Source organism: Enoplosus armatus, chromosome 13 (assembly GCF_043641665.1).
Source record: "Enoplosus armatus isolate fEnoArm2 chromosome 13, fEnoArm2.hap1, whole genome shotgun sequence".
Classification (NCBI taxonomy): domain Eukaryota; kingdom Metazoa; phylum Chordata; class Actinopteri; order Centrarchiformes; family Enoplosidae; genus Enoplosus; species Enoplosus armatus.
In genome coordinates, this window is record NC_092192.1 from 15080443 (window position 1) to 15098170 (window position 17728).

Sequence of the window (17728 nt, forward strand, 5' to 3'; positions counted from 1 at the left end):
TTGGCTAGCTTAACGACTTTATGACGGTTGCTGAACTTATCTCAAAGGTTTTATCTCATGCCACACTCTGGCAGTTATACTGTCCAAGCTGCTATTTGCATATGACTGCATATAAAAAGAGTGCAGCTGTGAGGATAGTGTGGGTGATGTATGTTACAGTACATCATCTGGCCCCTGATGAAATAGAAATAGATACTCCGTTTCTAAACTGAATCTTCCCATCTACCCAACATTAGCTTGCAAACATTTCAAGGGTCAGTCTTGGGAAGCTTCTGGTATCACGCAATGTCCTCTTCCTTCTCTGCATGCACTGACTTTGGATGCTTTTGTGTGTTTGTGTCTGAATTGTAGGTTGAATGTGTTTTTCTCCAGCCTGGACACCATGAGCACCATCTCGCCAACAGACTTTGACAGTTTGGAGATCCAGCAGCAGTACAATGACATCAACAACCGCTGGGACCTGGCTGCAGAGACTGACTGGGATAATGAGAACAGTTCAGCACGCCTCTTCGAGCGCTCACGCATCAAAGCTCTCGCAGGTATGCTACACCTCAGGCCCCACCAATGTACATGCTTGCATGGTGTCATCATGCACTTATGTGTACTGTAGGTCTGTGAGGATGAGCGACAAACATTTGGTTCTGTTTGAAACATTATTCTTTTGTCACAGTTTGAGACATTGTACAACAAAAATGATAATCTTAGGGGGTGGCTTGCAGTCCCATTTTCAATTTAGTATAATACTGAACTTCACAAAAGTGTACTATTTGAGTCTTGAGATATGAGTTTTGCCATACCTGTTTAGAGTGGTTCCTCTGAAGCATTCACACTGAGTTACCATTATATTCAATTATATAATTCTCATATAATGAATTATATAAGGTACACCTGCACAGTCAAATACAATTGCCAAAAAGCTACCTTTGTAAATATTATGATGTTTACTTTTTTATGACACTTTATTAGAGAGGTGTTGATTCAGCTCTATGATAATTTTTGAGGCTGCAGTTAGTAGTGTTGTTGTATTAGACTGGATTATCTTAAAGGTGTTTGGCAACTTTTCAAGACTCACTCCAGCGTTTACTCCCTTGATGTTCAACAGAAATACTAGTTTGTTGGGTGGCCACTAATTAAAAGCCCCTTTGTAACTACAGAAGGGATGTTACTGAGTCCATCAGGTGGTGGTCACAGTCCATCCTTCAAATCTGACTATCTAAACCCACATGCATTAAATAATTAATTAAAGAAAATTTTGAATATTGAGGTTATATAACAGTTTTGGTAATAAATATAATAATATGTGTAGCAGTCTCCACCACAAAGCTACAGGGAGCTGCAAAATGAAAGGAGCAAAAAAAGCTTATTTTCAAATCATTAGCTATAATTGATGGACAAATTGCACTGCTGGGTCCATTTAAATCCTGCTGAGCTGAAAAGTATGTTGCAAATGATGTTATGATAATTCAAAAATTACAGTCAAAAGACTTAAAAAGTACACCATCAAATGCAAGAAACATTCAGCAAAATTCTGTAATTGTCTTCTGTAATTTCTCCATCAAACTAATTAATATTACTGTTAGAGCCTACCGATTCAAGTGCTACTGTATAAAACTGACATGTCTTCATGGCATTGCGTAGTTTTTAGAGGGAAATCTTACACAGACACAAAGTGGGGTTAAGTTAATCAGCGATTAAAGTTAATCAATAAAATTGAGTATTTGTACATTTTTCCCTACATTTTACCATCTCAATGGGAAACAGTATAACGTAGTAAATTCAGCTGTTTGGTAATGTCCAAAGCTTTCACCTGTATAATGGCTCTGGTTAAGGAATTCTTATTTATATTTTTCAGTCACATACTGACACACTCTTATGTCAGGCTTTTGGTGGCAGCCGGTTTGGCACCACCAGAAATTATTCTGTAACTGTTTACATTTTTCAGTCTACCTTTCTTGCCTCATCATGTTCTAACATCACAGTCTTTGACAGCCCCTTTCTTGGAGGCTTGACAGATTAAGTAGTCAGGAGACGTCAAATCGTATATCATGAGCAGACAGGGCTGACTAACTAGCGGTGCTCTATGGATGGTCTCACCCAGTAACAGAACATCTGAGGTTGTGAACTCTATTTCTTGATTGTAATACTTTTTTCTTTTATATTTACTTTTTTCAAATATAACCATTTGAGGCAACATTGTCTTATATTTAGGCCATTATTGAAACTCTTAAAATTACATTTTAAAATATGCAACAGGAGACAAAATCACAGACTAACAGTAATCTGCACAAATCTAATTAGGCTCTGTAGACTGAGTAACAAACTTTATTCTTTTCTGTCCCAGAAGGCACAATTCTCTCTTTATAGGGCAAGACAGAAATACTTCCGAAAGGAGGACAAAGCCAGGCAGCTGTATAGTCAGTTCACCAAAGAGCAATAAGCAGGGATGGAATGAGGTGGTGAGGCCAGACTAGGGCCAGGTGTGGTGAAAATCCTCCATCCATATGGCAACACTTAAATATAAGTCAGCCATCTAAAATGTTCATAATGTTAGTCTGTTCTCTCAAGTCCATTTATGTAATTATTATTTTTTAAAACCAACCATTACATGAATGTACAAAGTGTATCCAGGTTTAACTTTTTCTGGGTGTTTTTTGAGCTGGAGCTCTTACTGGAGCCTACTGGACTCAAATGAATGAGGAGGCTGTATTGTTTGATGCAATGCTAATGTTGGTTTGAGTGCAGCTTTATAGTCTTGACATTCTTCCAAGCTGTGCAGGTACATGTCTTTCTGGCCAGCCTATCTTGTTGGAAGCTCCAATTAAGATGACCCAGATGAAAATCCTGATGGCCTTAAGTACATTCTGTGTGTGCGTGTGTGCGTGTGTGTGTGTGTGTGTGTGTGTGTGTGTGTGTGCGCACGTGTGTGTGTGTGTGTGTTTATTTATCTACCCTGTACCTTCCTGGTTTTACATTCTAAGGATAAAATCTCTCTTATTAGTCAAAATAAGTTGCAGTATCATGGAGAACCCAGCAGAGGGGAGCAACAGGCAGGCACCAAGACACACACACACACATACACACACACACACACACACACACACACACACACACACACACACACACAATCAGCCAAAACCACATGCTCTGATCTTTGGCCACCGCTGTAGTCAAAGTATTTCTGAAAGATAAACCCTCATTTCACTTACAAATACAGCCCGACTCATTCCTCATGCCAACAGAAACACACTTGGGTGTTGCCTGGTTGTATACTCATGGTACTGTATTTAAAGATATTCTATGTCTTGCTGTCATAAAATCATAGAGGTGTGTGTGTGTGTGTGCGCGCGCGGGTGCGTGCGTGCGTGTGTGCATGCGTGTACTCTCACTTGAATACCTGTGATACCATTTCCATTTGACAAGTGTGGGCTTGATGTGCACATTCTTTGACATGCTGTAGCAGCTATTTCCCCCTAGGCACAGCTCCTGCCCACCTTTTACAACTTATCAACAAATGTCAAGACCTTCTGTATCATGTAAGCTGCTGCTTACTTGCGCATCTCTCTCTCACAGTCTCTCTCAATGAAACAGTCTCTGCTTTTGTCTCTGTAATATGATCTCCTCATTTCCTGGTTCACACCTCTTATACCCTTCCGGTCCATTAAAATCATTTTACTCCTGGTGTGACAGCAGCGTCTGCCGCTTGTTTCACAGTAGAGAGCCTCCGCTGTATTAAGATCATTGTTATTTGCATTAATAACCACTTATCTACTCTCCTATGCCGTGTGGGTAGCAAGGCAAGCAATACAAATGTGTTTTTTTTTTTTAAAGCAACGCCCTGCTTCACACACACTCAGTTACATGTATTTGCTTGTGGAAGCTTCCATAGAAGGAACAAGCAAGGCCATCCATATGTCTTTTATTAACTCCACATCATTATCATAGATATGACAAATCAGTTAAATCTGGAAACCGCCAATTAATGCACACATACCATTCCTATATATTTGCTGTGTGTATATATAATGAATTAAGACGACACAGAAGCATGAATAATAGAATATCAATCACCCTCACATTTGGAGATACTGAGACAAAGACTTGGATGATTGTGGGACGCTTGAGAAATCAACCCTACTTGCTCCAGGGGGATTCCCCTTCAAATTAGATATTTACTGCCAGTGTTTGGCATATAGTCCAGCCTTCCACCCTCCCCCAGGTCCTTTACAAGGGGTTGTGCCGTAAGATGGATAAAATATACATGCTCAGCAATAGATCTCTCCTTTCTCCCTCTGGTAATGCTTACTCCCCCAGCAACTTCTATCTTTCCCTCTTTCTCATCTGCGTTCATTCACCACACCAGACCATCATTAATTATCTTTAATTCCAGTTTGCTCAATGCAGCAGTTTCTCCCACATCTCCCTTTGGCAGACTCCATTTCATATTTCACAAAATTCAGAAAATAACTGTTAATCCTACCCAGTGTGTTTGTTTATTAGCATATCCGAACGACTGATGGATTGCATAGGGAGGACACTGTCTAGGGAAAACACATATGCCAGACACACAAACCTGTCATCACATCTGCCCCTCATGTTAATTGGGATTGTGATGTTTGATATATGCCCAATGGGATCTTTAATGGCCATTACTGTGGTTTACCAGTTCTCTGCTCTTCCTTTCTCACTGCATGTGACCGTAGCATAGCCTCTGTTCCTCAGAAGGAAGTGTGTTCTCTTTGGATCTCATTAGTTCGGTCCCCCTCCATAAACACCCAGTCACAGAAGGCCCGGGGCATTTGGTCCTCTAATGAGACCCATCCAGATGCTCCCTGCTCATCAGGATCAAAAAAACAACCAGACATTTTTACCACTGCCCCCTGACCAGACCAAAAAGCCATCCCCTTGTAAGAAAGGCTGTGACCTTAGTCCACACTGTGTTTACAGTCTTGTGTAATTTCTGCACACACAGGCATTTAGTACATCTGTAACTTTGCCTTGGTGTTGCATTTTAGGTGTTAATTAGCAGCTACAAGAAATAGTAATTCCTTTCTTGTAGCTGCCTATTGAATGAACCTAAATTCAACACGATATTCACCCTTCAAAATATATTTATAATCTCTTAAGGTATAGTTTCTGCTGACAGTAATCTTGGTGTGTATTACACAGATTTAAGTAAACATAAACTTACTTGAGAATCTGAAGTATGCACTAAAAGGCTGTAATTACTGTTTCTATGACATGGAGTTCCTTTGTTCAGGGATGGAGGAAAATAATTATTGTGTAACTTTCAAATCCCAGTATAATTTAAAATACAAGTCTATTTTCCTCCAGTGTTTGCCAATAATCACTTAATTTGACAGTGGGGGGAAAATCAGCCATATTAAACATTTCAGAAAGCCAAAAAAGAACTTTCTTAATGAGGCGTGCCAGACATCATTTCTATATTTGTCCCTAATCTAGTAAGACATCAAATGTGTCAGTACAGCGTAGTTTTATAATAAAGACAGGTAATGACTCACTTCCATCCCCTCCCCCACCTCTGCCTAACCATCTGCCTGACAAACAGACACAAGTTCACAATTTCAAATCTTGTTCAGGCAGGAAAGAGCTTGTTGTGTTGCTGAGACTGACTCAACAACTTCCTTCCTGTCTTAACGCTTTATCATAAGGCAGAAAAAGAGAGATCAAATCTGGTCTTAGAGAGTGATAGAAATAAGATGGAACCACACAGCGAGACAACAGGGTAAGAAGGAGCAATCTGATGGGGACTTTTGTGATATACCTTCTTGGCAGGCCACACCCCGGTGCTCCCTGGAATTAAGGTGGAGTTAAATAATCCCCCTCAAGCTACACTGAGCAAAGAACTCTAATGGTTTAGTCCACCTCTACACCTCCTCCCTCCCCTCATCCTTCCACCATGTTCTTCCTTTGTGCTCCTCCCTCAAACGCACCTTATGCAAATGACACAATTTTCAGACGGCACAGCAGGCTTTGTTTACACAGCTATCCGACCACGGCCGGTTAGCCTGCTCTGCTGTGCTCTGCTCCAGCAAACGCGTGTTCAGAGTTTGGAGGGAAGGAATAGTCAGTGTTCCTTTGCTAGAACCACGAGGGAGCGCAACCAAAAGGTTTTACTTTGCTCAGAGGCCACAAGTGTGGTGGAATTCTTCACAGGAGGAGGTGAAACAAGAGAACATTTTGTTCTTCAGTTTTGTTTGAAATGATTCTTTGAAAAAATCCTCCACCCGTGCACTCACTGCTGTTTTCATTGGACAAGGTGGGACATACAGTAGATGAAGAAAAGAACAGGCGACAACATTTTCAAGCTCGAGGTGAATCTAGAAGAGGACAAACTGAGGCATTTTGGATGTACAAAACTTTTATCTTCTGGAAAACCCCCTAAACTATTTGATACATTTTTTGTGGGAAAGTTTGCTCCTGCTGTGCTATGCAGGAGAACCCCCATTCACTCTGTATCTGAAAGGAATATTTAGGAGAGAGATCCAGAAAAAAGGCCATGGAGTGGGAACACAGGGACAGAGAGCCCTGCTTGTCCCCAGCAGCATTTGTTAATCAGGTGCAATATTCTAACATCCTGGAGGGGAGGTTTAAACAGCTGCAAGGTAAGAGTCATACTGACCATTTGTAATATACATTTATCCAACAGTTTGTTTATGTTAGCTAAGCCAATATATTTGAATAAACGGTTGTCCCATTGACGTCACAGATTAGAGTCCCAAGTTCTTTGGTGTGTGGCTTATGGAAGCAGTTGTTAATGTTAAAAGTTATTGATGAGAAGGTCCTAGAGTGAGAAGGGTTACCCTTTAACATATACCCTGTTGTTTGTTGAAACAGGAAATTAAGTAGTCCTACAGCAGGTGCTTTGGGTTGTAAATCAGTCCCCAAATAGCTCAGCATTGTTTTGGAATAAGTGATTACCTGTGAGAAGTTGAAGAGACTCTTCTGAGTTCGGTACTATTTCAGAGCTTAATGTGCAGAGAACTGAGGAGAGCCATGGTAGACACACGGTAGGCTTCAGCTCAGCTCTAAAGCAGGCAGGCAGTCTGGCACCTGATCACTGAGCCACCTGTCCTTTTCTTATCTTATTACAATGTATGGCTCTGTCTCTGGCTAAAGCCTGTGAGGTCTGTGAGGTTCTGCGAACAGAAATCACAATCACAGAGGCCATTGGTTGTGACAGGACTTTAATGAGGAAATTATGTGGTAACTGAAGTGCAACCCCCCCCCCCCCCCCCCCCCAAAACTTAAATGATTCATTTTAAGGGAACCCTCTAACTCCCAAAACAGTTTCAATCAGTTTCTCAACTAACATCTGTAAATGCTTGTGTTCAATGGCAGTAAAAATTTCCTTTGTGGTGTGACTTGCACATATATTTTTACTGTTTGAGGGTTTTTGTTTGATTGCCATGTGTACCTATTGGAGTTCTTGCTTTGCCATGTGGCCTGTTCCTTTGAGCTTTAGACCACTTAGTCACAGGCCACGAGATAAAGTATTTGCAGTAGCTGAGTGTGTACGTGCTATAGTGTATGAAACTGGCATGTCAGTCAGTGGTGTGCATGAAGATGACAGTGTTTTGCTAGCTTCCGTTCCCTCCCTGGTTGCTTGAGGGGCAAGTCTACTCTCTGTGCATGTTTGACATTCTTGAAGTTGACCAACAGTTTTTCAAGTCCCATATTAAGCAATATCTTCAATGCCACTGAAGAAGAGATTGGTCTGCTGAAAGAACATGTATGTATGTATATATGTATGTATGTATGTATGTATGTATGTATGTATGTATGTACGTATGTATGTATGCCTGAATAAAAAATGTCTACACCCCCACACTGACAGCACCACTGCTCTTGATTGGAGAGAAGACCCACAGAATATACAAGATTTACAGCATTGTCAGATGCAGCCTCTCACAGAAAGAATACATACCGTCTTTTCCAACTTGTCAGGCAACTAACTGTGTAATTTTGGGGGTCAGAGATCAGTCACCAAATTTTCGCTGACAGGATTTATTCACACTTCCCTACAACAAGAATATTGTGAAATGAGGTTAATTCAAACCGGAACTCTGTTTATGAATATATGGAAAGGGGAATTAAGATAATGTGGCCTACATTTGTGTGTGATGTAATTACACCTTATGTTCTTTTTTTGGTCATCTCTGTGCATGGATATGTTCTGTATGGAGTTTGCTGTAAATATACTCACACGCGCACATACTCTGACGCACAAACACATCTTGGCAACACCCACTTGTATTTCCAGTTTGACTACCCTTGAGGCTCATTCCTTGTGTCACTCCCTCCCTCCCTGGGTTAAACCATGATGTGTACTGGAGTGATGAAGTAGAAGATGTGCACATAGATAGTTTGCTGACATTATGCCACCTCTTCACACAAATTGAAGTGTTCCCAAAATTGTTTCATATGCATACAAAACATACATTATGTTTGCATTCATTTGAAATATTTTTCAACTTCTTTTCGGAAAAGAAATTTGACCTCAACCATGCAATTGATTTCCATGTGAAGATGTTAACATTGACTTGTGGAGAAAAATAAAAAACGCATGTTGTAGTCATTTTTAGTGATATTGGTATAGACAGATTTTCTATGGCAATCCTGAAAAACATCCAAATGAAAGCACTGAACACATCCAGTATTATCTGACTCAGTGGTAAATGATATCTAACTGGTAAAGAATAAACTGAGTAACTAAATAACTGGCCAAGGGAGACCGGTTTAATAAAACACATGGTTGAGTTGAAGTGAGAGGAAAAAACCTTCATCTTTGTGCCATGAGCACTCTTTATTGACAGATGGAGGGACACGCTGTTTTTTTTAATAGATTTTATTTTGGCCCACCCTCACATCGTACTTTAAACCATAAAATTATTACTGACTGGCTAAGAGAATATACAGCTTATATCAAAGCCTAGCTTTTTCTTGTAGGCCAAACCACACAACTGCATGCACACTATATTATGCAATCTTACTGTGCCTCATGTGTAATATATAATAGAGATATTGATCTTGGCGCCAAGATAAATACATTGTAAATTTGGTTTGATGTCCTGGTTCATAGATGAATACAGTGTGTTAGTGTTACTCTACATGGTCCTGGTCCAAAGGGTCACCGTCCTAGCTACCTGCACCCTCTGAGTCAACTGCTGTGGACTTTAGTTTGGACTGTCACTCAGCAGGCATTAGCAGTATGGCTTTATTCAAATAGACAGTACTTTTACACAACTTTTACTTTTTTTTTGCCTTCAAGGCCTTTAAAACACTCTTACAAACACAGGAAAAAAAGTGAAAAGATGACTGCAGCTTAGATGTTTTTGTACTGAATTGACTGATTTCACACAGTAGTGTCGAGTTATTTTCTGTCAATCTACCTCTGCAATCTTTATTTCCTCAGGTAATTTAATTATGACATTTTGGTCTGTAAAGTCAAATCACAACAAAGTGATCCAAGGTTTTTTTGTTTATCTCAGTGAATGTTTAGCTGTCTTGGTCTGAAGCATTTTTGTTCTTATACTTTATTTAAGGATTTGAATTGATACTGGAAGAGATCAATGTCGCATTTTGGGTCAAGTTTCAAGTCTAGTTGCATACTATGAATTGAATGTTGTAACTTAATATTTCTAACACTCTTGAAAGCTCTGACTCTAGTGCCCTTCAGCTGTAACTCAGAGTCACATTACCTTGCTGAGGGTTCACCATACGTACAAACACACACACACATGCACAAAATGCCTTTTTGTTTGCACAGTTTTACTAATATTGACGGTTTCCTTCTTGGAAAGGTAACAACAGAGTGCAGTTTTGGAGGCTTCAGGATAATTATTGTCTTGTTGACGTTTCACACCCTTTTGTGTCCAGATGTTATGGCTGAGAGGTGCCTGTTTCTGTCTCCGGTCTCATGGGATTGGCCTTGGCCCAGTCCCCCCCTCCCCTATCTTCCCCATTATCAGCCACAGCTGCAGATGGTGCAGAGGGGCATAACCTTAAGGGCATGTTCAGTGCCTTCACTGTCTATAGAAAGGGAAAGAGGACAGTAGTCTAAGAGAGGTCTCTATTTTATTCACCCTGTCAGTTTTTCTGATTGTATGAACAAACCTGTTAGAGTGAGGCAAAACACATTTTCCTTCTATACTTGTAACCTCAAGCTGTTAAAGGTGTAAAAATAACTTGTGCCACATGTGGCAAGGCGGCAGTTTTACCACAGCTTCACTTTCAAAGTCATAAGCAAAGGAAGGGCACTTCCGTTTTTGCAGGGAGCAAAATGTCAAAGCATGTGCATCTGTGTGTGCCATTTTGCACACTTACTTTTGCACACACATTACTTGTTCACAGTTTGATTTGGATATCATAAATAATTGGTCTGATGATATGCAGGGATGCCCACTACAACTCTGTAGACATGTAACATCAATGGGTAACACCAGAGTAAATGTTCAATTTCCTTCAGAAATATAGTAAGAGTGAAATATTATTTGCACATAAGTTGATAAAACAGTGGCATGTGCTTTAAAGTACAAAATGCTGTAGCTATTAAACAACTAATGATTATTTAATTAATTGTTGCAGACTTCCTAATACAGTTTCTTATATAACTTAAGCAAATGTTGACTTTGAAGGTGTAGTAGATATTGTAACCTTTATTTAAAACTAAAACACAAGATAAACACACAGTGTGACTCCAAAGTAGCTTTAAGTTCTGTGTACATCGTGTATCCATACCAACTCCTCCTACAACTTTTTTTAAGGTGGTTTTTCCTCATTGTTTGCATTGCTCATGGCATCCATTAAGCATCATACACCGCAGCCATAGTTGACTCTCAGCTCAAACCACCCACTGGTGTCAATAAAAAATAGTAATCACTAACCACAAAGTTTAGAAGCGGCTTTTTTTGTCACTACTGTTTGTGATAAATACTTGACATGAAGACAACAGACTAGAATCCAGGATTTTTAAGTATTCCTTTAATGAGGGCCTTGCATCTACTCTGTAATTTCAGATAGCAAAACAGTTGGAAGCCGATGGTTGAGAAATTGATTCTTGAGTCTTAGTTTTTGGTTTCAGTCACAGAGTTGGTAGAATTCATACTAACTGCTATAGGGCAGTTGACTGTCTGATTTCAGCATTGCAAACAACTAGCGCATGTGTCATTTTATATTGGTTCCCAAATCAAAACAAACAAATCTTGCGACTTTTACAAATATGTGTTGTCTCTATTTTAGGAAGAGAATATATATATATATATTGGGTGGACTCAATGGAAAGATACTAAGTTATACCTTCATCCAGGTTTACCTAAAGATATGTCAAACATATAAGCAGATATTAAGTGTCAAACCAAAACATTCATGCACAGATAAGTGCATGCATACATACAGTACACATATGGACATACACACACACACAATGTGGTTTTCTTTTAATCAAAGCAAGTTTTATACTCAGTTTAATTCCATTAATGTTCTGAATTTACAATAAATTGAGTAGTACAACAATCTGAGTTTGCCATAGTTGCAATATAGAATTGATATCATATTTGTTATTTTTTCCAGCTAAATAAGAGTAGAGCTGACTCCCAGTGATGAGTGCCTTTCTCTCTACCCTTTGGCACAATACCATAATCTTGTCTGTGTGGGAATGTCCAAGAGAAGGTCATTAAAGCAGATTAAACTAGACAGATTGATGGAAGTAGTTTATTCATTCTTTCTGAGGACGGGGTGACCAGAGGCACTCATTACGCAAGAGTTTCCGTAGTCAAGGGCATTTCAGCCCAGCTAGAAAGGGAACCAGTAATGGCTAGGGAGGAAGGCATGACCTGGGCATGACATGAAATGAGATGAGATTGTTAGCAGCCCTTAATGATTGACCTGCCTGTTCTAAGCCCAGAGCTATTGCTTCTTCTGTAGCTCCTCTGAAAGATTCTTACATGTTTACATGAGTCAGCAAATAATCACAAGACCGTAGTCCTGTGTGTGTGTGTGTGTGTGTGTGTGTGTGTGTGTGTGTGTGTGTGTGTGTGTGTGTGTGTGTGTGTGTGTGACAGTAAATGGTCAGGGAAATGAAAAGTGGACAAAATCTGCAGTATGCATTTGTTGCTATTGCGTGAAGTGCTTACTCTGGTAAGCTATTTAAGGATGGAGTCACTCCTTGTCCTCTGTGCTGAAGTGACGCCACTGGGAGCCAAAGTGCAGTGTCATGCAACACAGTGTAGGGATGCAGGATTCATTGAGAAGACAGTGAGCAACATAGCGAACTTGCCTTCAGTAGGGAAAATCTACTGAAGTCTCTGCCTCTACCTATCTACTAATGCTTATTTTTGTCTCTGTGATGGACAAACAGATGATTTCATCATGGTCAGGGCATGGTCAGTGTGTACACACAGCAAAGCATGACAATGGCACAGCTGATGCAGATATGTGATGTTGTTTTCGTTCATAGGTGTGCGTGAGCTTTGGCCCTCCAATTCATTGCTAGTGTAGTATCTATCTCCATTTTATCACCAAACACGACTATGAGCCACACAGACAGGATTAAGTCTGGCGGCATATTTGCCCAGATTACCTGCAGATAATCATCGTTATCAACAGCGCACAAGTTTGTTTGGGGGTTAGATAGGAGAGCAGCAACGAGCTAAACCCCAGTACCTTCAACACTCCCCCGCCCTGACATATACTTAAAGCTACTACCAGAGACAAACATGTTCAAAGTGACTGGACATGCCCAAATATGCATTTGAACCATTCAGTGATGCCTGTAACCACTAGTTCTGATCTGCCATTGGTAAACAATGGAGGAACTATTATTTTGAATTGTCCATGTTTCAAGGCTGGTGTGAAAATTCATTTTAGTGGGATTTTTTTGTCAAAAAAAAGAAGACATCTGACAATACAGAGGAGGCATAGTCCCGCTTTCCTTTTCTTACCTTCAGCCATCAGGGTGATAAACAAAATTACAGTTGCAGACTCTGAGCATTTGAAAAAAAATAATGAACCATTTAGACATGGGTGTACAAACCATACAGTTGACATATCCTCCCATACACTAACAATGCAATCCACAAATGTCACATTGTTAGAGAATACAGCTGCACCAGTTTTGCCCTTATCTACCATAGCCGCAACTGATGACAAGTTTGTGTTTGCTTGCTATAATGGGCAAACACGTCAGAGGCTGATGTCTATGTTTGTCTGCCTTGTGTTCTTGTTCAGTAGCCTTGTTATTAGCAGGCAGCACGGGCAGGGTTGCAGCATCTCTTATATACAACCCCTGCCCACTGCCCCACAGCCTCTTCCTCAGTGCTGGGTGCTGTCACAACTTGATCAAGCATCAGGAGGAATGTAGTCTCCTCCACTGTGCCTCACCTGGCACAGTAATCCACCTCTGCTGGCTCATTGAACAACTTCAAATTGCTTAGTTGTTCTTTAATAATGGAATCATCTGTTAGGAGAGAGAGAGAGAGAGAGAGAGAGAGAGAGAGAGAGAGAGAGTTTAGTGAGCGTCAGGTCCTGAAAGTTGAAATGACAATGGGATGAAATGGTAAGACCACCAAAAACTTAAACAATAACTCCAAACAACCAGCACAGCCTATTACAGTATGTGGAGGACCAGCCAGGGCTAAACTAATGCAGGTCTGTTTGACCTATAGTAGCTGTTTGAGTGTGATGCCATAACATTCCCTTGTTTGTCTGATATCCTTGAGTTTAGGTAACAGGAAAAAAAGCACACACATATCCAGGGGGGCTGATAGCTGGGATAGCAGAAAAAAGCCTGTTTCTGCCTCAGCTCCAGTCCTCCAAATATGCCTGTAGGCCATGACAAAAGTCACTTGCTTTGAATTAACATATCTCCTTATCTTTGTACAGCCACCTATATTTTTTGTCTTTAAATGTCCCACTTCCCCAAGTAATGAAAATTTCAATGATGAATATATGTGCTGAATCTGGAGATTTGAATACACAAGACAACACATTGTTGGCACCTTTCTTTATAAAACGTGTTGATTCATGTTGTGTGCACTTTTGCACATATTAGCTGTAATCTCAGTGCGTTTGTCTGCAGAGTTACTATAATCAGATGTTACTCTCTAAGACCAACATATCCATCTCATTGTGCTGTGTGTTTTTGGCGTATAGGTTTATCTGCTACTGAACTCTTTGTCTTTAATGCATGTGCCCTCTCCCATTGTTACCAAGCCCTCGAGCAGGAAAAGAGAGAGGCAGAACAGGTCAGGGTGAGACCGTCAGTAAAAGAAACTTTTACAGTTGCACACAATTCTCATGCTTCTTCTGCAGTATTGTGTAAGAACCAGTTATTTTATTTAGATTTTAACTTGCTACTAAATTGGCTGTTATGGGTATTCATGCTACAAGCAGGTAAAAGTGACTTACTAGTCCAGAGAAAACAAAGCCACAAGTTCTCACTCTGTCTTTTTACTACTGCTTCCATGTGTCAGTCTGCTCAGATCTGGTTCAGAGAAGTGATCCACAGTGCATTGGCATTTTGTCACTCAGCTAGGATTACAACAAACACGTTTTAGTGATGGTTTTTTGATGGTGTGACAATCCATGATATTTTCATTTGAAGACTGTGAGGTGGACAAAACACATTAAAATGTGAGTCTCAACAGGGAAAGACTTGACAGGTGTGGACTTCAACACTGCCATGATACTCGTGGTACACGCATGCATCCTTGTGAGCATGTTAACATTAACAAACAATATGTATTGAAAAATATCACTGTACAGGGCCACTAGAAGCCAAAAGGTCCACAGGATACCTTTTAATGTATTACAGTGAGGTAAAATACAGAGGTCATAGTTGTAGGGGACTGAGTCTTGTATTTTAAATCTCATTATAAACATTAACTGTGACGGTATTTAACTTTTGTTTTATTATAGCAAATTGCTTAATCATATTATAGTACAAAAGAGGACCTCTGTAGTAGTGTATAGATACACAGGAAGCATTGTCAGCTTGCAGCAGGTCAAGTGTTGCATCCTGTGGAGTATTACTCCACCCTAGAAGGCTTGTGTGATATTTCCAAATCTGCTCATTTTGTTAGTCGACCGTTGGTAGAGTGGTTGATTGCACAACATGCTGCCTTTGGGCACCTCAAAATCACCTCCCATTGCTCACTCTTTTTGAAGTGGCTTAGTATTAATTTCTTTGTTTAATTATTATTATTATTAATAACTTTTATTATACTTGTGATTTAAGCTCATGGATCTCTTTTAAAATGACTATATATTAAACTTGGGTTGAAACTCTCAGCTTTGGATTGTGTTGCATTTGAATGTTACAGTAGCTTGCAGTTGCAAACCTTACCTTTTGCACGAGTATGTGTACAAATTGAATTAGTGGATTCTTTGATTACACTGTCAACAAACCACACTGTCTCAGCTTTTACTTCAGTGGAACAAGACCTTTGGCAACATTTAAATACTTGTTGATGGGCTAATGTTAGCAGTACCAACAAAGTTATATAATATTGTAATAATGCTAATAAATAAATATATGGTTGAATTGAATGGGGAGAATGAGCAAGGGTTACACAGAAGAGTTTTTATTCAAGTTAATGAATCTTGTCCAGGTACCTGACCCCTCAAAGCTACTTTCTTTCACATGAATTACATTTCTACCTTTGTTTTGGTTTTACAACATGCAACATCTGAAGCACTTAAGATGTAGCCTTGTTTGGGGGCTCATGGTGTTACACCAAGCTGAAGTGCATTGTGGAAAGAAGGTGTGGTGTATTACACCTTTTGTGCAGGATACCAGTCACCATCAAAGATGATTTTATCATATGGAGCTATGTGTGATGAACACTTTACAACTTTACTCAAACTGTGGTATGTTACATAATCAGTATAAAGATATGAAGGCTTTGCTATTTTGCAGTGTTTTAAGAGAGACATTCATCTTTACCACCATTGTATTTAGTTCCATGCTGCTGCAAGTAGGCTTTGTTTTATTTAACTCATTATTACAGAGCTGCTCCTCTGATCTATTTTCTGTCTGCTTCAGGGTTGTTCTGTGTGGGCCCTTGTTAGGTGCAGTGCATTAAGTGCAATGCTAGAATAGTGTTTTGAAATGGCAGGGAGACCTTGTGTCCTAGAAATGAGGTCACCTTGTTAGGTGGCGGAGCAGGATTAGCTTCTTACTCCCTTGGTCCATATGTCTGAGCTGCTGTTACAGCTTAATTTATTGTGACTCTTTTTTTAGCCCTGCTCCAATAAAGAAACAAGAAAATGTTCACCAAATGTCATTGGCTTTATGTGGAATTTTGCATTGTCACTTTTCATCATTATAATTAGAGTAATTAGCAATGCACACATGAGCAGAGCCAACAGTAAACTTTGGTCTGAAGAGTGAAAACCTCTCACTAAGCTGTCAATACAGTGATCCTAGAGACTTAATGGCGTAGCTTATCTGTGAAATGAACTGCTCAGGACAAGGGCTTATGTCCTTATGATTTACTGTCACCGGTCTGCTCTCATAAGTGATCAAAGTTGGAGACTACATTGGTGTTTGTTTTTGAGGAAAATTGATTCCATGTAAATATTTATTTTCCTGACAGTAATGATATTGAGGCCAGTGGCATCTCAGTCAGCAGAGTCAATTGTAATCTTGGTGTGATGCAACTTCAGCCCCTCTCTCTCCCTGTTGTGTCCTTTGCAGATGAACGTGAAGCAGTACAGAAGAAGACCTTCACCAAATGGGTAAACTCTCACTTAGGCCGAGTGACCTGTCGCATTGGTGACTTGTATACTGACTTGCGCGATGGCCGCATGCTAATCCGCCTTCTGGAAGTGCTCTCAGGAGAACAGCTGGTCAGTATCACACAGAAACCACCCCTTTCTGTCCTAACTCTGACCCAGGCATTCAGCATGACCCTCACCTTGCACCACAAGTCAGGAGGAAAGAGAAACCATGCGCTTAATTTCTTCTTTCTTTTAGCGTGATTTACTTCTCCTCCTGCTTCTACTTGTTTTTCTCTCTTTTAGTTCCTGCCATCCTTTCCTCTTCATGTGTGTTGTGATCACTTTTGCTCAATAATTTCAACATAGGTCGTCTTTTTCTTCTGCTCCCCACAGCCAAAGCCCACTAAGGGCCGCATGCGTATCCACTGCCTGGAAAATGTTGATAAAGCCCTGCAGTTTCTTAAGGAGCAAAAAGTCCATCTAGAAAACATGGGCTCACATGACATTGTGGATGGGAATCACCGTCTCACCCTGGGTCTCATCTGGACCATCATCCTTCGCTTCCAGGTAACAACTAGAGTAGCTTTGTGGAGCTCTGCCCATTCCCCCCTCAGCACAGCTGCCACGGTGCTTAACCTATTTCAAAGAGTGAGTTTGGCTTTGGGACATCAGGTCTCTGCATGTAGCCCAGTCCATCCTCAGGCAAACTCACAAAAAATGGTAACAAATGTTAATGCTGCTGCAATGTCATTGCGTGTGAATTTTCAGTACTTCCTGAAATTTGTAGTAGTAATGTACCAACAGATGATAGACTTGTCATAATATTGCAAGGTCTTATCATCTAGGAATTGTGTAAAAGTATGTGGTGGTCTTAACTTAATGAATGCTCTGCTGACAGATCCAGGACATCAGTGTGGAGACGGAAGACAACAAGGAGAAAAAATCAGCTAAAGATGCCCTGCTGCTTTGGTGCCAAATGAAAACTGCTGGG

At 40.2% G+C, this 17728-nt stretch overlaps 1 protein-coding gene across 4 annotated transcripts in view; it reads left to right on the forward strand.

Moving 5' to 3' along the window:
- Nucleotides 1-382: 382 nt before the first annotated feature.
- sptbn2 (spectrin, beta, non-erythrocytic 2) overlaps nucleotides 383-17728 on the forward strand; it is a 38300-nt gene continuing 20954 nt past the window's right edge. For 3 of the 4 annotated variants that reach the window (XM_070917948.1, XM_070917949.1, XM_070917950.1), the window contains exons 1-4: nucleotides 383-539; nucleotides 16715-16866; nucleotides 17131-17304; nucleotides 17636-17727. In XM_070917948.1, the coding sequence (XP_070774049.1) occupies nucleotides 383-539; nucleotides 16715-16866; nucleotides 17131-17304; nucleotides 17636-17727 (575 nt within the window). Of the gene's footprint in view, nucleotides 540-6497; nucleotides 6624-16714; nucleotides 16867-17130; nucleotides 17305-17635; nucleotide 17728 lie in introns of all 4 variants that reach the window. The other variant, XM_070917947.1, reaches the window with a different exon arrangement.